The sequence below is a fragment of the Myzus persicae genome, unplaced genomic scaffold (assembly GCF_001856785.1).
Source record: "Myzus persicae strain clone G006 unplaced genomic scaffold, MPER_G0061.0, whole genome shotgun sequence".
Lineage (NCBI taxonomy): Eukaryota > Metazoa > Arthropoda > Insecta > Hemiptera > Aphididae > Myzus > Myzus persicae.
In genome coordinates, this window is record NW_019103909.1 from 175,183 (window position 1) to 198,695 (window position 23,513).

The following is a 23,513-nucleotide window of genomic DNA, read 5'->3' on the forward strand; positions in this document are numbered from 1 at the left end:
TAGGTACGCTTGGTACTCGCCATCAGCTTTGTACACATATTTTTTTTATGATCACCTACGCCGGGCGACGATGATATTATTTTTGCGGATCGATAATATTAAAAGTGTGTTCGATCGTGTCCCGCTAAAATATAAACAAAATATTACATTGCATTTGTATTAGCATATTGTCATGTATTATGCTGCAGTTGGCTCGCCTGTATAATACATTAATACCTGAACAAATCTCTGCAGCCGGTATTAAACGAGGTACCTGTACCAATGTATCATGGTAATTGAAATAGATACATCGGTGTAATATAGTTGGTGGTACACGTTTTTTGTTTTGGCGAGATTTTCTTTTCCGGTGCAAACCCATAAACGTAATATTCCAGTAAGGAACACTTGAGTTTTTCTCCAATATCGAACAAACACCATACGTATTATGTTTTATAGGTATTACCCAATACATATTTTATATTGCATACGAATCAAAATAATAACCGTCCACACGAAATAGTAATCAAATAAACAGACAATTTTTTTTCAAAATTCTATATTTTGCAAAATAACAATTTTTTTTGATTTACAATTTTTTTTTTTTTTTTTAATTTCATTTTAAATAAATACACTTATATATCAAAAAGTTAAAAAGATATTCAAACATAAAATCTTTTTTGTATTTATTAATAGCCATACAAAAAAAACAAAAATTAAAAAAGAAAGTATATATATATAATATATGACTAAAATTGTAAAAAAAAAACAAAAAACACGCTGATTCAGAAAAGTACGATGGCCTCACGTTCTTACAATCTACATACATATACATTGTTGACACTATATATAAGGTTATACTTAGAGAGTTCTACATTTATATTTTTCGTTGCCGTATGTATTACATATTGTACACAACAATATATGGGAACAAGGAAAAAAATATAAATTTAAAAATTTAAAATTATCATAATAACATAATCTATATACGAAAGGTAACACAATTCCAAAATAACTCTACCTAATTAGTGTATTTAATATCGTTTGTACTGTTCCTCCGTTTTATCTTATTCGTTTTTAATATATTTATACAATATAATATTGTGTAGTTTATTGATTCGTATTAGTTATATTTCGAGTGAAAACAAGAGAGAAAATTCCATCGGGATGGGTATATATAATTCGAACGTTAAGTATATAATATATATTATTACGAAGTGTACGAGTTAATAATTAAAAAAAAAATGTTATTCGATGTACTATACTTACACAATATACTTATACCCATCCCCCGAAATTTACCTACCGATAACAATATATATAAGTACTTCAAGCATTGCACACGTTTTCACACCAATTCGCGAATAATACTGGGTTCCAATAATGAAAAAACCGTTAATTACAAATTCGTATATATAAAAAAAAAAATGCGCTACATTAAAATTGAAAATCTAAATGGATATTGAATCTAAAGAATCAAATATTTTATGTTTATACGCATAATATACAGTATCGTACATAATATGCATATTATACATACCATATATATTATTGTTTTAGTTTAGTTATGTTTGTTTATACGTATTAGATTTGTTGTTACATGTACACCTCAGACGATCAGCGTATAAGTCCAAGTTTTACTGCTTCATATAAACATTTTTTCGTTTTTTTAAATTTTTTTTTTCGTTTAAATATTTTTTTAGTTAATTATATGGACATTTTTTTTCTTCAAATAATTCATTTTCAATAATTTTTATATAATTATATATTGTGTTTCAATATTTTTATTTTGTTTTGAGTGTGCTTTATATTATTGGTGATTGTGTCATATATCCGCCAGCTGTTCTCCTCTATTCGATTAGGAACGTTTAATCGTATCGGCCCATCACTATTTGGTTTTGGCGTCTTCAGTCGTTTTGAAACCGTTGACGATGCCGTTCGAATAGTACACGACGTTGTCGTGTTCGTTGGAGGAACACTTGCTGTAACTCGCTCCCTCCACCGGCTGTAAAACAACAACGATTATACATGTATATACAGCCATAAAGGTACATACACAACGGTTAGTACATAAACAATAAATGTATATATAAGCCCGAATGATTATAATATTATTAACGCCACATCAAGGCTGGCGTTAACGAGTTAGACGATTATATAATAACTTATTATTAATAAGCCTGCAAGTCAGTAGTACTAAGTAGGTAGTCATTATTTTTTTCTCATAAAATTTGACTGTTTTCTAACCAATATATAAGAGCTAAATATGTAGTTACCTACTAGTTACATTATTTAACACATGCTATAAAATGCAGTTCTCTTCCAACTCGACTGGGTACTTATAGTTGATGTATTTTTCTTATATAGAATTATTCAAAATAGATGTTGTTTCAGAGCAGATTTTGTGTGTGTGTGTGTGTGTGTGTGTGTGTGTGTGGGGGGGTGTAAAACGTTTTATAAAACCAAACGAGATAGCTTTTTTTCTGCGTAGACATGCGCATATATTTTAGTCACCAAAAATTGTCAGATGAAGTATAAAAATATATCGGGTAAAAGTTGACTAAAATTGTGATCCTCGAACGTAGATTTTAATTCATTTTAAGTTGTAGCTCTATGTTTCATAGTATATACATTTTTTTTTTTTTTGGGGGGGGGGGCGAATGTTTAGTAGAATGTCAATTTTCTTTCTAGAATTTGGTATCAAAATATTTTATTATTGTATGCACAATCGTTAAGAGTTTAAATATGTTTCGTTCCAAAAATGTTTTCTACATTACATAATATAGTATTATTTATATGATTTTACATTATAGAACGCGCCTTTTGATATCGCAAGTAACGGTATCATGTGTACATGACAAAAGCCACAGAAAGGTGCAATTACTAACATTCCACACACACACCAATTTATACATTCGTATTTATCGAGAAAACTGCAATTCCGCCCGCATATACAACGCTTATGAATTATGATATATAATAGGTACATGTATATTTATTCTCTATATACAATATGTCAATATAAATAAAATAAATAATAGCGCAAGCGTTGTTTTTCTACCCCCGAACGTAAAATCTATAAATCTTAAAGTTCGGGCTTTTAAGAAGTCTGAAGTATATACGCAGACGACTACATATATACATGTATATACCGAAATCCTTTAAGAGTTTAGGTGCGGTGGCATATATAATATAAAACGTATAGTAAGTATACGTGTGGATTCGGCGGGGACGACCGCCGAGCATATATATGTAATTTATATTCAAAAACAAAAGTCAATGTTGGCATAACGTATGTTTACGTAATATACTGAATAAGTTATAATGCTCGACAAGTCTATATATAATATACTGCATCGGCTTTTCGAATTAAAATACTCGATTAGACACACATTTGAATATGTTCTATACAAATTAAATATATTTATATATTATACATCCGCGTACCCACCTATAACATATTTAGAGTATATTTAAGTTAGCGGTAATTGTAAATAATGTAAGCTTCGAATCGCTGAAACTGCATCAGCTGGTACAATATTCAACATTATAACAGAGATCGACATGGCTGTTTTTGATTTTTATATTTAGAATCTTTTAAGCCACCAAAATATAACGAACATATAATATGGAATGACAATAAATTCGATTAAACAAATTTAAGTTAAGTATATAATTGTATACATATTACATACAACATGGATTAAACGAAATCAATATAGTCATGAAAATATGAAGTAGGTATAATATGTATAATATGCTGCCCAATTAAAAAAATAGAATAAATCAAAGACAATACAATTATTATTATATATTTTGTTTCAACGAAATTTAACAATATGAACTTTTACTACACATTAAACTCGTTTAAATGTCAAAATAATTTACTAATAATTTATACCAGTTTTTTTATGTCATAATGTTCACGTTTATGAGTGCCGCTCAATTAGTCTTTTATAATTCTGAACATATAAAAATAACATAGTATAGGTATGGTGTTGTATGACGCTGGGTTCATGATTTCAGCATAATATTATTAACATCGATACCGCGGACATACGCCTAAAGTCGGATAACGACGACTGCAGTAGTTGCAATTTCTAAAACTAGACCGGTCGCTTTAAATAAAAAATTCGATTCAATTGAAGGAGAAAAACTTAAAAATTCGGAAGAGGGAAAAATCCGTTTAGGTATAATACTTATATTATATAGGTATTAGAAAACAACATACACCATTATAATATTTTGCAGTAATAAAAAGGCACTATAAGAGGGTTAATTCTTTTTGTTTTGTTCTCGTAGATATAGCTTATACATATATTGTATATTGCCAGGGGTGTAATTGAGGGGGAAGAAGGGGAAATTATTAAAGAATTGAAGAAAGCAATATTGCGATTTTTATTTTTTATTTTCATCATAATAACGCAAATATTTTTAATTTGGTTGCATTTCCGTCAAAATATATCATTTGGTAATTAAAATTACATTAGGATTAAGATTTCGACAATAAAAGTGGCCACCTCTAAACCGATTAACTATTGTATCTTAAACCAAATAAGAGGTAGGTACTTCATTCTGAGGGACAATCATAATCACTACAAATGATTGATATCACAAATTATTGTGGGCAATGTCTATATAATTTATATTTTGTGTTGGCTTCATTATGCTCCTCTCAATTGCTGCAAACTTAAGAAAAGAAAATGTTATTGATTTAGAATATTAAAAAAAGAATTAAACCTATCCATTTCTATACTAAATAATTTGTATAAGTATAAAAATTCATTATTTTCTCTATCCTCTGGGAAATTATGGTCAAATATGTCATTGCACAAAGGTACACAATAACAATCGACATAAGGATAAGACTGAAATACAGTTCAGTATACTTAACATAAGAATTCAGACGAGTCAATTATATATACTTTTTCCGTGACATTTAGTGAAACGTATAGCACAAGCGCGCGACCGGGAGTCCTTGGGGATAAATAAAAAGTGACTAAGAGATCGATACAAATATTTTCAACGTCATAAAAATGACATCCTTAAGGTCAATAGAGCGTAGAAACAGTTGAAATTACAAGGGCTCTTTATAATTCGTCCCCATCAGTTCGCATCCAATTTACATGACCTAGTACTATTGTATTATTTGTTTTAATAATTACACAACATACCATACAAGCTCCGTCGTTTGCAGGTCTCCGTTTACCGTCACTAGTGTATTTGGATTTGTAGAAGTCTGAGAACAGGAACAAGAACATGACGCCATGCAGGCCTATCCAAACCATGAAACTCTTCGGGTAGTTGCATTCGCGGAACAAAAGTTGGAACTGGTGGACGAAAATGCACACAAACTGGAGCTGTAAATATATATATAGAGGAAAAACAAATTTCGATTAACGATCACCACAATAAATTGTAATTTATTTTAATTTGTAGTGGATATAAAGTCATACCATCTGGAATGAGGTGAGATACTTCTTCCACCAAATGTATTTTTGGTACTTAGGTCCCATCGCCGACACCATGTAGTAGAAGTACATAACGATGTGCACGAACGTGTTGAGCAACGCGAAGAAAGTGCTGTGGCCGCCTATATGATTTTAAAAAAATTTAAAAATATTAATTACACATATTATAATATGTACACAAATAAGATACAGAGGTTTTGGGTGGCCCCTCTCGACATTTTATTTCGTTTACGTGGCTGTATACAGTGTACTTATATACCAAAAGAGTGATCCATTTGTAACATTTAAAATAATTGTTTGAGATGTTTTTAGAAAGTTTTTAACGGTGGGGAGGGTTTGGTCGGTTAGAACACTTGTATATATGTGGCGAGGATTTGTCGACTATTAATTATTTATGACGACAGATAATTGCGAAAATCTTATATTTTAATATTTTTAATACCATAACCAGAAGCAGCTAGAATACTTTTCAAAAAATATTGAAGTTTATAGATATCAGAATATCCACTATTGAATTAATAAATGTTTATATTTTCAAACTATTTAGAGATTAAGTCATCGGAAAAAAATGTTGCTCAAAGAATAGGTTTCCCATTTTAAGGGGAGCCACTTGCTGTTATAAGTATTTTGTGAATACCTATTAAATCGTATTAAAAAAACATGAAACTAACTTTTCAAATTAGTATACCCATTTAAACGGATTACTGTTTAGTATGGATAGACAATACACATGCGAGCAAGAAAAAAATAGTTTAGATATTAATCTTGATCATATTTTAGCTGTGAATATTTACAGCTATTTTATTTGAAAATATTAGATATTTAATAGTTGCCACTTTAAAAGTTTAATACGCTATTGACTAATTTGGACAGGTACAAATAAATTTAAGTGATATTTTTTTCTATATTATTTTATAGTTGAATCCATAATATTACTATATTTTATGGTAAGACCATTACTTATATCGTATTATATATTTTAATAAGATAATTTATAATGAACATATATATGATTCAATGATTATATTATTGGGTTTAAGTTAATTAATGTCTACAAACGTCACATACGGTTAAGATTTAATTATGATGTATATACCAAAATATATTCAAATACAGTTTCATATCAGTATTAGCTCATCGTGTGATTAGGAATAGGGGAATAGGATTAGGCGAGAAATTTATAAATATGCTACTGTCTATAGTGTATCATCAAAGAGGGTGGAAAGGTTCATTCCCGGGTCAACGCAATTCAAAAATTGATTAAATATTTTTCATCATGTATTATTTTTTAATTTTACAAGTACAATTATTATTTTTTGGCAAATTTCAGTTCATGAGTATTGAGCACAGTTACGATATAGAATATTAAAAATTATCTAAAACAAGGGCAGTTGAATACATTTAACTAAATTCAACTATATATAGTTAGAATTCCAAAAATAACATATAGGTACGATCGGTTGTCTCTGTCCACGCTAAATTACGGTTGATATCACCATGTATAAATATTCAATAGTTGTAATAAAAAAAAAAATTGGCACTTAAGTAATATAAATATGATATATGTTGACAAACCGGGGGCGAATTTCATTCCCATCCAGACGCTCATCGGCATGCATCCATGGTGGATGACATGCAACGTCGACACTTGTTGGTTCTTCTTCCTAAGTATAAAAAACAACTGGAAAAAAAAACAAAGCGAAAACGATACGGTTTTTGTTAATTATATCATACGAAGTTAAATAGGTAGGTAAAATATAAAATTATTATTATTATTGTGTAGTAGTTACGAAAATTACCTAATATATATTATGCACACAATAGCTGCGGTACCCCAACACAATGCAATATATATGTATATAGACCAAAAACGTACCCCCACCCCCACCACCATCCTTTTACAATGTATATAATAGAGAAGGCAATAGCATTGAGTTATACGAAAATAACACGAAAGCTCGTGTGACATTGGTCGATCGATTTTGTTTTTCTTCCCCGCTACACGCCGCCACCGTTAATATATATTATGGTATTATATACACGACGTCTGTGAATTATTTCTACGCGGCCAGTTATTTTCAGGCACCCCGACCCAACTATATTTAATATATATATATATATACCTACACAGTTTCAGGGTATATCGTGAAATATTTTGTAATACGCTGACCACCCGCGATATTCGTGAACACAATGCCATTTCTATAACCCACCTACCCGCCGCCACACCACCCACCTGCGAGTACAACACACAATTATAATAATAATGATAAAATAATATATTATATTAAACAGTCACTGCTAGAAAGACTTACCGTATCGAAAAATTCTGTGAATTTAGAAATATAATACCACCAGCAAGTTTGGGCCATCTAGAAATATAAAGACAAGAGCATATTATAGCAACAAAATAGCATAATATTATTATAATTGTATTATTTTATCATATCATCAGTAGACGTCAGTAGAACCTAGACAGTTGCAAAGCGGTACACTACTATGATTCGTTAACAAAATATATAATAACAAATCAAAAATACAAAGTTTATAGTATATTGATATAATAATGTAGGTATTATATAATACTCACTCGCAAGGCCATCGGACTATAGGAATAGTCAACCGGCTGACATTTTAGACTGTACGATCCTCCCCAGCCGCTCATCATATACTGAGGAAACAAAACATTATTTTTGAATTAGAAGCATATTTTTTATGCTATAGTTTATGCTAGGTTTAGCATATAAATATTATATTGATACATGTCTTCGGCTCGGCTTTCAAAACGGTTATGGTAGATTTTCACAAAAAAAGCAAAAATTATCATAATTGACAAAAACGATAGTATGATATATTAGAAAAAAAATAGTAATTTAGGCAAGGCCGAATTGGGTATCATGACCCGATGAACGTTTATGATATGCCGGGCGCACACCACATAGGTACCTAACCTATATTATAATTTATACTACAGTCGAGTCTCAGTAATTCGAATTTCAAGGAAGATATAGATAAATTAAACTCATTTCTATTTCGAATTGTATTACTCGATTTAACAAAAAAATTCGATTTAGCTATTATTATATATTTATTAACTATATGCAAATACATACAGGTATAATATACATATTACAATCAAAATATTACATTTTAAAACACATCAGTAAAATGTATAATAATATATTATTATACATCTTAATATAAATATTATTATCATTAATTTTTTTTTGATAATGTAAGCTCATGAAATTTTTTTGTATTGTCTACTAAATACATATTTTATGTAGCCAAGTACAATTTAAATTATTATAAGCTATTATATCATTATCAAATATCATTAATTTATTAAAAAATAAATAAAAATACCACTATAATGGACAAAGAATAAATTTGGGTCAAATATACACGCGTTTACAGATTGATTACAAATATATACGCCGTCATCTAAAACAATACTGAAGAATCAGCCAATTGAATTTCAGCCTAATCACGGTATATATACGTTTGCCAAACTGTACTTAAAAATACAGCTAAATAATACACATTTCGACCCCAACGTGTAAATGCGCCATATAACAGTCCTAATAAAAGTAGTACGCCGAGTAATCTCAAATACGGCCTATAACTATTATAACAACTCCATAAATCAATTAGCAAAAAAGCTAAATAAATACCTACACAGTTTATTATATAAGTAGGAAGATGCTGGTTCCACACGAAAATATAAATACCCTTTAAAGAAGTTTGATTAATTACAGAAAGTACGCAAGTAGGTACACTAAAGGATATTGAATAATTTCAGAAATAAGTGTTAGTGATTGAATGATTTATGTAAAATTGAACTAAATAGTACGCATTAATATTGTATTCTAAACACTTAAGAAATAAATAAACTTTAAGTGTTTAAAAGAAGAACTATTTTAACATTAGTACCTATAACTATTGACTTATGTTGTTACACGTTTACAAATAACTTTATCTGCGATTGAAACGTATAACGTGTCAGTATTAATTTATTCAACTAACTATATTGTTAAACATCGTTTAGTAGTTTATATAATATTATTGATATGATAGTGCTGCGAGGTTCATTGAAATATAATCTCTTTTAAATTTTAAACAATATACTGTAGAATATATAACTGTTATTGGAGTGTATTTAAAAGAACTAACATTATTTAGATTTTTGTGAATTTGAGATTAAAATAAATTTTTTTAAAGCACATAAGCAACTTAGTTAATTACAGTACCTAATCATATCTATAACTTAAATAAAATTTCAAATTTTGAATATTGCAAACAAAATTACTGAAAAGTTGATATCTATAATTAGGTACGCAATATTATAAGCGTAGTATATAGAAACTAATGAATTTAAATGTTGGATTATGACTTTGATATATTTTTTAATACCATCGAAATATTATAAATTCAAAATACGAATCTCAATGTATTAAAATGTAACTGTGCTACGACGATATATTATGACGATCGATTAATGCAGTTGATATACTCTAGTATTTAACCTTGCGTAAAACAATATTCTTATATTTTAGTTGTAAAACAAGGAATTTTAATATGATTAAAGTACATTAATCAATTCTAACTTGTATGAAGGTACTACAGATGAATGTCATCGGGGTTAACATAAAAAAGTAAATACCTACCTACAGTTGTTTAATTTAAGAAAACAAGCTTATAGGTAGTAGGTAAAATGTATTTCCGATATTGCACAAAAATAAAAAAATTAATTTAACATTAATCAAGGTTAAGATAATTATGGCATGATCTGTATTTTTGTAATTTATTAAAATTAATAGTTAATTTAAAAACTAAAAAATCTTAACAAATAATTCAAATAGTAAAAAATATTGTCATGATGTTTAACGTTTATATAGTAATATTATTATTTATTATTTGTATATATTTTATTTATATATTAGTATAATAGAATTATTAATTAGATAATAGGTATCAAGGCCGAAGAACAAAACATTGAAAAGAAAAATTGTATTCTCAAAATAAGATAAAAAAACTAGGTAACAAATAAATAATTATTTAAATTCATTTTTACTACTTATAAAAATGTATCTAAATGGTAACATAAAGTAAAATGATAACCAACAACGGTTGGAACTTCTATTTTCCCAGTTTTTAAAAGTATTTTTTAGATACATTTTAATGAGAGTTCATAATTTAATTTTCGTTAATTGTGATAAATCTATATTTTGTTAACATTTGTCCATCAACTTTTAACGTGCGAATAAAATAAATTATCAATTTATTAATTGACATATAAATATCAGTACCTATCTATATACATATTTTGAAAGGTTTAAAAAAAATATTATGATAAGAAAATATAAATATGTGTATTTGTAAAAGATTTAGCAATAGGTATTATAATTTATAATTTCTTCAAAGAAAAAAATAGCAGTTAAATAGATTTATAATAGCACATTAAATCGACTAGATGTATTGAGTTAAGTATTACTTTATATCCATTTTTTAAACAGATAAAATAATAGACAACGGTTGGAAATTAAAATAACACTGAAGAAATAATTGTCCATAAACTCTAACGGCCAGTAATACCAAACCCAAATAGACTCGCACAAAAATAAAGAAAATTACATAAAAAACATCTGTAAACACGGACACACTGCAGAATTAATGGTCATCACCTAATCATTCAGCACCCATATACAATGCACCAAAGCTTTTCGTATGACCTAATTAAATAAGTTAACCTAATGGCATCTAAGATATTATATGATGCTTAATGAATAAAATTATCTCTTCAACTGTTTTTTTTTTAAATTCACATACAAATTAGTATTTTCTATATTAATTTATGCATGGTTATAGTTATAATTAATTTCCATTGAAAAAACAATATTAATTATAACAAAGAACGAAGCGTGATGCTTAAATAAAAAAAATCATTAGGTACAACTTACATATAGTACTTACATTATATAGGTAAATCAAACTATTTTTTTAACACATAACTACAGTTGATACCTAATAATTAATTGTACTTAGGTACTACCATCTATTATTATCTATCATCGCTTTTAAAATTTCATCTAAATATAGGAAAACAAATTAACCAACGCTAATTTACCCGAGTATCACAGGGTTAACCATCCGGCTGTTCCAGAGATTTGATTAGTCCAAATTTAAAGAGAAAACAAAGATCATAGTTGTTTGTTTTTAATAATATAACAATATAATCATTATTATAGCTCAACTGAAAGACGTCATAGCCTTACTTTACAGAAGCGTTAAAAGTCATAACGTGCAACGACGTTCTAGTTGCATAAATATATTCAGTGGACAACAATAATTGCAAGTTATCTACAAACGTCTATTTTTTTTTTTTTAAAGTACACAGAGTATAATACCCGAAAAAATATTTTAATTTAACTATCCTAAATATTTACATGGGCGCACGAAGTTGCAGCTCAAAAGGACGGTTAAAAATAATATTGTTGATTGTTTTCTATTGCATCATGAAGACAAGATTCAAAACGAGGAAACTGAACGCGGAAACGCAAATGACACAAACACACGTTTGAATTATAATTTACGTATTACTAAATTCCTATCACATAATCTATCTACAATATTTAGTAATTGGCAAAAAGTGCACGTGGCCGGCAATTTGTACTTACTTCATAAAATATCCAAGCGCTGAACATCGTTTGTATTGCATTATAAACTATGAGAACTTTTCTAAGTTGAAAAGGTTTTCGGTTTTCCATCAGTCTTGGTCCGAGCGTCTTGGCAAAGTAACCATAGAATAGACAAATAAACAGCGTCGGGAATGGACTGGACAACATCGGCCAGTCGTTTACTCTGGGATCTGAAATAGAAAAACGTAAAATTAAAATTCGTGAAATACGTGAATAGTAAATGGTATTTTTTAGATTCATAACGTTATAAGTCCGTAAATAGAAAACACACTATAAAACGAAAGACGGGGTAGGAATGTGTAATACACAGTAAACCATATTTTTTTTTCTAGACTACAAGGAGTACCTAGGTATATTATTACATTCTTAAAGCAAATGAAAGATAGCTTTATTTAACTATTTACTAAATAAAGTTAAATTGTACTAGTTAATAGTTAATAATATAATTAGTAATTTATAAAATATTGAAAACAACAAAATATAAGTAAATATATACTATACTGTTACATAAATATATTTTTATATTAAATATAAAGTTATAAATTTAAGACCTCCAATGTTCCAAAAATATATTATTATCATTAGTGTGTCAAATTATTTTTAAGTACAATATAATGCAATGATTAATATTAAAATAGTAGTCGTACATAAGTACATTATAAATAATCAGCCATGATTTCACCACAAACAATGTGAATATATTCTGTGTTAAGAATAAAAAACACCCAATAACTAATAATTTTAAATACTCATCGTGAAAGAATAGATTTAAATGATACAAATATTAAAAAAATAAGATAAAATGTTGATTATTATTTATATTTGTTGATACATGTTGTGGTATGGCATACAAGTATATCTACAACTAACAAGTTGGTGCCCTCCGATGCATTCAACTTTTGGTTACAAAATGTTTCTATTTAAGGGTTAGAGCCAATAGCTGATGATCATGTTTACATGTATACTATATAATGTAAACTGAACAACTGTAACACCAAAAGTTAAAAAACAAAAATCAACTTTACTAAAATCAAATATTATTCAGGCGGTAATATAAAATCTTCATTTTGCGTGCATAATAATCATACAACACATAAATAAACATTTCCATTAATGCAGTAATAAATACCAGTGTATATATTAAAATTATTTATTCTAATAGTTCATGATCTTTAATTTAGGACAGAAGGCCTTGCAGCAAAAGGTGATGCGTAATGTGTTATACAGGAAATACTTAATAATAATATCTATATTATATCATCACATATTTTCCTGGCTTGATTATTAGTATGGATTGTAAATTACAATATTAAACGTTATTTCTAAAAAAAATAAAGAACATTTTTAATTTTTTTTTCTAGTTATTATAATAATAGACGTCGGACGGAGTCAATAACTGACTTTCGACGCTATATAGGACTCATTGGCTCAGACCAGAGTAGCGGGATGCTCAACATATTATTTTTATTCAGTGCCCAAATTTAATTTTTTTATTTCCAATTTTAACTAATCACAGAATAAACTTAAAAATTAAATCAAATGTTTTAGATGTAACTTTGTTCTACTCTAGTTAAAGTAAAAACACATTTTTAACGTCTTTAAAACATATTTAACTTGGGTTATTAATGATATGCGTATTGTTATAATAATTATCGAGCTATGCTCAAAATAATTTGAAGTACAATATTATCGTATCAAATTTGAACATATTGATTTTAGTTATTATTCATAACATTTTAATGTATTGTTAAAGTTAATCCTTATTTATTTTACTCAATAGAACTATATAATTTTGTGGGTTATTACCTATTTAAATTTATTATCTCTTAACAATCTAGAGGATATCAGTATAATAGTAGGTGATTTTTAACTACTTTAAATATAACTGGTACTGATTGAGATGTCCTTTAAATAAATATAAATACTAAATGAAATCACTACCTATAATATTCAAGGATACAATACAGAAATAATTATTTGTACTAACATTGTATGAGTAAAAATGAGATAAACTAAATTTTAAACATTGCGATTAGGCCAGTAGCATATCTTTATCAAAGGAAAAAGTGGGGCAGTGCCCCAAAATATTACATTGATATTTTGAATTTTATCAAAATAATATTAGTTAGTGGGCCTAGTTAATTTGCTACCATCGGGAATTAGGCAAGTATGTTAATTATTACTGCGGATTTTTTTTTTAGTATAATAATAAGTTATAAGTAGACCTAGATACTAAATAAGTGATTAGAAAAGTAATAAATAGATTGAAACCAAATATGAATAGTTCAAACTTAGCTATATAGAGTACCTACAAAAACTAAATTAATTGGGAAATTAGAAAATAGCAAATACTAATAATTTAAAGGGACTAATGTCTATTTAAGAACATGATTTCAATTTCAAAATGTTTTTGCTATTTTTGGGTTATTTAAAGACATTTGAAACGTTCTACTCTTAAGTTTTATTTATTGGTGTTGATAAACATTTTAAGGCTCAGTCAAAAATATTATTCTTAAGGGCTTAAACCTTTTCACCACTTCGTAAGTATAATATGGTTATTTATTACAAAATATTTAGATTAATATTAAGCTATTTGTCCCATGACTTTATACACACCGTTGGCGAAAGTACTACGTTGTTATTGACTTATAAGTTAATAATATAATAAAATATTGGTATAATAATTAGTACTACCTGTATATAATATAAATACGAATTTATCAGCAAAATAAATTACCAATAACAATATCAATATTCTCAGAAATATAGGTTGACAGACCGTCTCCGCTCAGAATCGTTATTCGTGTGCAATTTATCATTGAATTAGGTCGTATGTTTTTTATTTTTTAATATTGTTTTATAATTTAATTATATTTTAAATGATGTAAGATATGTATTGTTAAAAAATTGCCCAATAATTGTACCACCGTACTTTCTTATACTTACTTATTTATTTAAATATTTTTTAAATTATTTCGCAGTAAAAAAAAAGTGTAATAACTAAAAAAAACTATTTTATTAAACCACAAATTAATTATGATTTGTACATAATATTTTTCTTTTACTATGTTGATATATTAAGTCAAAATAAAGGTTTAACTTATTTTTGTCTTTGTATATTTAGTAATGGATATATTTTATACTGTTTTATTTTAGGTATATTTCGCACAATGTATCTGCTAAATTTATAATAAGCTAATATATAAGCTATAATTTATATAGTTAATTTAATAACGATGAGTTAAAAAGTTAGACAAGTAATAAAAATATAATTAAATAACCATTAAAATTATATAATAATATAAAAATATATACCTAATACTTGATGTAATATAACTAGGTATCCAAAATATATTACACATTTAAATGTTTTTTTTTTTTTTTTGTTACGAATAATATTTATTTGTGAATTATCTAACATATAAATGTTATACAAATTAATGGATTTATGTTTAGCCAACCAGTTAAATTATGAATGTGTTTTATTTTTTTTTTTTTTTTTTTTGTTACGAATAATTTTCATTTATTTTGTTAGAAAATAGTCTCATTACTTTTAACCATACAATTATTTTGGTTTATATATAAATTTGATTTTTCCAATAACGAAAATGTCTTACAATGAAATAAGTCAGCATGCATGGTTCATATTATACAGGGTGGATCGCCTGTTATATCAAATAGCTATAATACAGAAAAACAGATGGCCAAAAAAAAAAAAAATGTTGTTTACTCTGAATATAATATACTAAACAAAACAAAAATACTACAGGGAATACATTTTCTAGCAGTACCCAAAAAATATGTAGTGAATTTACGATAGCCAAGTAAAAAATAATTTATCACACGTGAAATAAAAATTATTATTTTCACAAAACATAATTCAACATTTTAATAAGGTTTTATATTATTACAACAGTAACTGTTATTAAAGGCCGGATATAAATGTATGTTTAGCACATAGGAAAAGAACGTATAAACGTATTTGGACCTATGTATCTTCCGGCCTTTAAACTAAATTTGCATTAATGTATTATGACTGTTTTGAAAATAATTAGTACTCATTATTAATTATGCCTCGGGTATGTAATATATACGGTTACCTATAGTTGTTATTTTGTTAAAAATTATATTTTTTATTGTTACCGTTTCACACCACACTAACTAAGCATCGAACTCAACTGACAACGTACTTCTTGCCTTATAACTACTAACTTAACTAAGATAGTTAAATTAAATTAAAATAAAATAAAATAAATAATAATAATTCAACAATTTTGGAAAATGAAATTTTATAAAAGAACTTAGCAAAACCAAATTTAAAAACAATAGGTATTAAAATAAATACAGTCATTATTATAAGCTTTTAAAAATTAATAGTAATTTAATTTAGAACGTGACGCATGTCAAAGTCAAATCATCTACCCCTGCAAATATGCAAAAGGAATTTATTTAAAATCCCAGGGAAAGAATAATAAAAAAAAATATTTTCCAATAGGTAGGTATATTTTATTTTTGTATATGTGTGACTAAATAAAAGAAAACAAAGAATATATTTTATTGGGAATGATACGATTTAAAATCATACCACAATACTTATATTATATTGGGTGCATTAGAGCATTCGGAAGCGAACAAAAAAAAAAAAACAAACAAACAGGAACAGAGGCAAAAAAACCCGATAAAAGATTTGTTTTGAAATTTAGAATATAAGGATGTTTTCAAGATTCGGGAAGGAATTTTATGGCATGTACAATAGAAACCAGAATGCCGATAACAGCTGGAGCTGTCGTGAATGGTATATAACTGGTAGATACCGTGCACTTTCTACGATATATGTAAGCGTACAAAACCAACATATAATACCTAATATAAGAACTACCTATACAATGATTTGTTATAACATAGCGTTTATTCTATAGGGTTGCAAGACAAACATGAGCCATACTAAAGACTTTACATAATACTTATGAATTATGATGCAATGTGTATTATTTATCATAATCGACCCTGAAGGGTCCATCATCATATTTCAGTGTTTAAATAATACAATTTAGAAATACAATAGTTTTAATAATATTAATACAAGCAACAACTAAGAATGACTAACAGAAATGCATTCGATCGCGTTCGCACATACTATACATTTTATGCATTTTAACGATTTTCACATAATCGGAAACCTTAATAACGACTACTTACTCCCTCCTCCCCCCAATCGATTTATATTGTCACTTAAATTTTGAAAACTTTTAGATACACCGAACTGCTGAAAAATAGCGTTTATTAGAATAATTTAAACATACATTCGTTAGAAAAATATTACTTAATGACCTACATCTACACCTTTCTCCAAGCAAAATTTTTGTCCTCACCGATTACATAGTAGTAATCGCACTTCCTATAGGTACCTACATCTATCCACCTGTTCTGCCGGTATAACATAATTCCTTTAGAATTAAGATTTTTTTTGACGTAATACCGAAATCGAAAGTTGATACCGTTAAATGAAAAAAATACTTAATATAATAAAAGTACTAACCACTTTTGTTGTCCATTATGTCGTGGTAACTGTCGATAAAGTTTAAGACTAGTTGTGCCATTTTTTTTTTTTTTAATTGTTATATTTTCTTTAAGATCTGTTCGGTGACTGTAGTAGTTGTCCCTGTATGTAGGTACTGAAATAAAAAGAAAAAAGACATATTAATATTATGTGTATATACAACAACAAACGTTTACATGGCGGGAAAAGAAAAAAAACAACAACGGTGTATAAGTCGATTCGTCCAAGCAAACTGAACAAACTCACGTAATAAACAAAAAAAAAACAGGTATTCGACGCGATATGATAACAAGATGCCTGAACCAGGAAAACCGCGTACAGGGTAAAATATAATATTATAAACAGGAAGGACAGGTACGATACTGTAATAAACACTAGAACAATTTTTTTTATACATTTATAAATAAACGAGTAACTAATAATAATAATAATTTAAGTTCTACGATGGTTTGTTAATCTTGTAGGTATAGTAATATTGTTAAATATAGGCATAGTGTTGACTTCCCTATATTGTAAGCAAACCCATATTTACGTATTCGTACATTGTAAAGTCGAAATAGCATATTATATATTATATTATAACGATTATACTAATATGTAAACTGAAAATGTTATCATCACGGTCACAAGCGGCTGTAGAGCATAAAACGCTCTTCGCCGATTCAGAATTCGTAAGGAAATATAAAAGTTCTTTGGGTTACGTAAAGAAGCCATATTAGTTATTATTATAATATAATATTGTATTGTATTATTTGTGCGTGTATTTGTGTACGTCGCCGTGACGGGGTTATGACTTAATAATATAGGTAGGTCGATTGATTTTCACCTAGATTCTACGTTTAATACAAAGGTTCGACGAAAAAGCTAACCTAAGTTTTACCCGCTGCAACGATAATTTTATATCACAAGTTGTGAACAATAATTTATCCTACCACTGTTCCAACAAGTTTTAAGATTGAAATGAAAAAAAATGAACAAACTTGTAAGTTTTCGTCACGCTAAACGTACGTTACACGTAACTAACTAATAACATAATATTTTGTAAAATAATTTATAGTTTTAAAAAGAGCGTTAAGAACCACAACTGCTGTTGCGACTGCACGTGCTATTCGCCGCCGTCCATGACAGTGACGTCACGGCGACGCGTCAAAACACCCGCCGTCAACCACGGGCGATGCATTTCGCACGCGCATGTTTTTCATATTATATAGGTATAATACAGCCGTCTTTAAAATCGAATGTAATATAATAATTGTGATTCGACCCACGTACACCACCATCGCCACCACCACCGCAACCAACGAGAGAGCATATTATACATAATTCAACTCGCAAACGTTGCCGGTTCATCAGCCAGAGACGTGTACGCGGATGTCACCGAGCGGGGGAGGGAGACGAAATGTACACACAGGTAGAGTATTATTGCTAAATAATTAAAAAAATCTAATTATTTCTAAAACAAGAAAGAACAATAGTCGAATCCGCCAAGACAGAACACACGGCGGCAATCCCGATGTCCGGATACCTGCTATAATCTATAGAGGCAATCGAGGAACCAAAATTTACTATGGCATAAGCAAAATAAAAAAAAATTTTAAAATAAGACTGTACCTTATCTCATAAAATTAAAAAAAAAATTCCACGGTAACCAATATTATTCCGAAACACTAGTATAGTAGTCCGGTGGCGGCCGCTGTGTAACGCTAGGTACCTCTCTGATATCGTATCAGAAATATAGGTATTTATATATTTATTTTGATTTTCGGACGTGTTTCATGTCACTTTACGCGACGACGACGGCGGCGACGGCGGCGACGGTAACGTCGAACAATACGCACGAAAGCCACGCGGTTGACTGGACCGATACCGCGGACGATTATTATAAGACCACTATGCGGCGGCGGCGGCGTCGGCGATTCCGAGACCGTGTCGTCGTCGTCGTCAGAGGCGGCGCGCGCGTGTATGTGTGGGAGTGGGAGAGTGTGACGCGGCGGTGACCGGACGAGATAACTCCAACTACTACTGGCCTTTTTTAGATAGCAAGTAGTGTGCGTCGGCCCGGGAGAGAGTGAGAGAGAAAGATAATGAGAGCGACCAGCCAGTGAGAGGGGACGGAAACCGTGTAAAAATCCTTCGCGGCACCGGCTTATGTATGTTTTATTATGTATAAAGTCACATTTTTATTATTATTATTATTATCCTCTTCATCGTTTTTTTCTTCCAACTCAAAGGGTTGTCCTTACTGCTTCTCAACGATTTGCTCGTTTTATAATATAGACGATGACCGGGGAAGACGGAGAGCAAGAGAGAAACCGCACCGCTCCACCTATTGACGAACGACCGCAGTAAATATAAACGCTGCTGCTGATGCAGAATTAAAACAAAAAATATATATAAATAGTAAATACATATAACACTATAATAATTATAGCAATACGACTTTTAAAATAAACACCACCAACTGTATACATATATAATGGGATATACTTGGTGAATAACAATTTTTCAGACCTTTTTTGTAGGAAGGTGGAGTTATTCCTCTGTTATTAAATACATACATTTCATTCGTGCCATGAACATCGTCTACACACAAGTTAATAATTATTATATAACAATAATGACAAGTTTTTAAAAAAACTACATGTTTCCATACACATTCTTATTATTTCTATATGATAAAGTATAACCCATCACAATTAAGGTACCTAGCACCTACACAATATGATTTAAATTAAATTCTTCATTTAATATTAAGTACAATTTTAATAATTAGAACCCCGATTAGAACCAAACCACAAATAAAAATAATATTCCCATTGATATTTTATCAAAATATTAGTCTGAGATAAACATGACTAAATTGTGAATCATTCGTTAAAATATACTTGCTTTGACGTCAAATCATAGCATACCGGTATTAAAATATATTTTTGTTAATAATTATCTATAGTAATTTACATACCTCAGTTTTTTTTCTAAATTTTTTTCTTACTATTACTTTTGATAAGTACACTTGTATAATAATAATATTAATGGTAATCGTACATTATTAAGTAAGTAAATATATAATTATCTATATTTCATATCTGTTAGGTTGGCCCTACATTTCAGGGGGGGGGGTAATTCACGTAGTTCCAACTCAGTCTATATGATAAAATGAATGTGTCAATATTTTTCAAATAATTAATTTGTTATTTGGTGAATTTTACAATTTTTTGGCAATTATTTACCAATTTTTTTGGTTCTTAGCTTATGAACAAGGTACAAAATACAAAATTGGTCAATTTTTTTAATCGATTTGACAAATCAGGGTGGAGGGGGGTAGTTCACAGATACGTAGTTTTCGTCTTTGAAAAAAAGTGGTAGAAAAATATAAATAAACTCCCATGCCTGACAAGATTTTAAAATCTTGACCATTTTTGGTTAACTTGAGCTCTCTTCAGAATCATTTTTTAACTGTAATGTTTTTTGTTAGACGTTAAGATTTAAAATAATATTTACCAAGTTATTTATATTTAAATGCTAATAATAACTCAAAATAAATTAAAACTATTATAATATATCGTGCATATATAAACAAGCGGACAATTATATTGTTTAATTGAAAATGTAATTAAAATTTTATGCATGCACATTTTCAAAGTAAATTGCCATGAAATTGTTTGATACAAAATAATTAATAACTGTTTAGTTATTTTTGAATCCAGCGATAATTTGAACTCAACAATATTTGTTGAAGAAATTAATGGTAACTGCTTATAAGTTTATTTGAGTATACTACGCTTTCATACTTTCAATAAATGATAAATTAGCGAAAAACATGGTGTAACCAAACCAACGGCCCTATGCTACTCGACGCCTTAATTAAAATGTATATGTTAATTTAAAATAATAACTCAATAACAATCAGTATACTGTCCATAACAGTGACGGCCACGAATCTCGACTGACCCCCCAATATGACTATAATTATTACTGTTTATCTTATGCTATATTAGATAATCAGTTGTTATTATCCGACATACCCGTTCAAAGTATGAAACTTGTGCCACCAGACTACAAGACTGATTCGTAAATTACACAGGCCGAGCCAAGTCTATTATCTAATTCATCAAACTCATCAGATCTGACGATGGGTGTATTGCCCTAAGTCATCCAAAGTGTATCAGATCGCCCACTCTAACCCAACCTAACTCATTAATAACTTTAAATTTTCGTGAACAAAAATACAATAAATTGAAAATATGAAACAATAGAACAAGCTAAGTATATAAAATAAGTACCTACCCTAACTTAACCACTCTACTTAACCTACCTACTCCAATAGGGCTAAAACTAAGCTATCACCACCTAATCCCAATACATATTTCTACAGTTACTCCATTGTTTCATTAGGTATTGTATAAAAATTAAAATAAACAAAAACATTAATTTTATAAATTGTAATCTGAAAGCCAAAAAAATATTTACAAACAACTTGGAAATTTACACTTAAAGATCTATAATATGATAGATATTATCAAACATTAGAGATAGTTCGGCTAAATATATAAACACGTAACATATTTTATCATAACGTTTTATTTTAACCTGCAATCAATTAAAAATTAAACCTTATAATAATTAGATTGGTACACTAAGTGAGGTCATATAGTTAGAGAACGTTCCTCATGTACCTATGACTTGGAAATTTGAAACTACATAATAATCTTCTCATCCTTATTGTAATTAAATATCAATGCGAATACATATCTATATAATTGTCGAAAAAAATTATAATATCTACTAATTTAATTGTCTATATTATGTACCTTCTGATAAAACTACTTAACATATAATGTATGATGTAGATTGTACATATAATATAATCTTTTATACTATAGGTACTTGAGACACATAATATTAATTACTAACTCAAACTGAATTCCGAAATATGTAATTATAAACATTTTTTTTTTAAAATTGTAAAGGTATAGAATCGAATTTGGTTGAATTTGAGCAGGGTATTCTGAACCACATTTTACAATTTACCTATAACATTATATTACATAATTGGATAAGGTACCTACATAAAAATCTAATTTCTAAAGTTAGTGAAAAATAAATAGTTACGTTACAAATCATCAATTAATTAAACATTTGAATTGTAGATCTTTAGGTACCCAGAAACGTTTGAAATAACTGAATGCCAATATAATATAATGTCTTTAATTACTATTGAATTGAAAGCAGGTATGCCAGTGAAATTAAGAATGTTTCATATCATAACAGTATTGTTCAAACGGGATTAGGAAAAAAAGCAAGTAAAAAAAAGCAAATGGAAAAAAACTAATGAAAAAAAAGCAAAACATTACAAAAGTTAAACATACAATATAAATATAAGGTATAGGTATATACAAAATAACAATAAATAACTCGTCAATGTCTTGTTATCGCTGCAGCTTGGATAACGGCTTATGACAGCAACGTGTTTCCAAATCGCACACCGATTATAGATTACAAAAACTTCCCAAATATAAATAATATATCTCCGATGTACAGACTTCAGTCAGTCCAAAGCTACGAGATTACAGCTTGGCTGTGTTCATTATTTTAATACAAAAATTCAACAATTTTCTACTTCGTTTTAAGTAAATATTATAAATATTTTTTTAATAATTGAAATGTCGTATCAAATAATAAACCGAATAAAAATACGAAAAAACTTATTGTTTTAATGGCCACATGTATACGAAACATTACAGTAGGTACGTTAATATCTGATGTTTGGAGGTGCTCTAAGGCGTCAACTCTTAAGTGTCCAGGTAA

The 23,513-nt window shown here is 28.5% G+C and overlaps 1 protein-coding gene across 2 annotated transcripts in view; it reads right to left on the reverse strand.

The window, feature by feature from the left end:
• Positions 1–735: 735 nt before the first annotated feature.
• Positions 736–23,513, reverse strand: part of LOC111036167 (elongation of very long chain fatty acids protein AAEL008004) — a 37,698-nt gene continuing 14,920 nt past the window's right edge. Inside the window, exons 1-9 of one of the 2 annotated variants that reach the window (XM_022318094.1) lie at positions 19,317–19,588; positions 17,685–17,820; positions 12,125–12,315; positions 8,038–8,118; positions 7,763–7,819; positions 7,023–7,128; positions 5,433–5,569; positions 5,151–5,336; positions 736–1,981 (exon numbers count right to left, since the gene is read on the reverse strand). In XM_022318094.1, coding sequence (XP_022173786.1) covers positions 1,865–1,981; positions 5,151–5,336; positions 5,433–5,569; positions 7,023–7,128; positions 7,763–7,819; positions 8,038–8,118; positions 12,125–12,315; positions 17,685–17,745 — 936 coding nt within the window. In that variant the 5' untranslated portion in view covers positions 17,746–17,820; positions 19,317–19,588 and the 3' untranslated portion in view covers positions 736–1,864. Of the gene's footprint in view, positions 1,982–5,150; positions 5,337–5,432; positions 5,570–7,022; positions 7,129–7,762; positions 7,820–8,037; positions 8,119–12,124; positions 12,316–17,684; positions 17,821–19,316; positions 19,589–23,513 lie in introns of those variants that run through there. The other variant, XM_022318095.1, reaches the window with a different exon arrangement.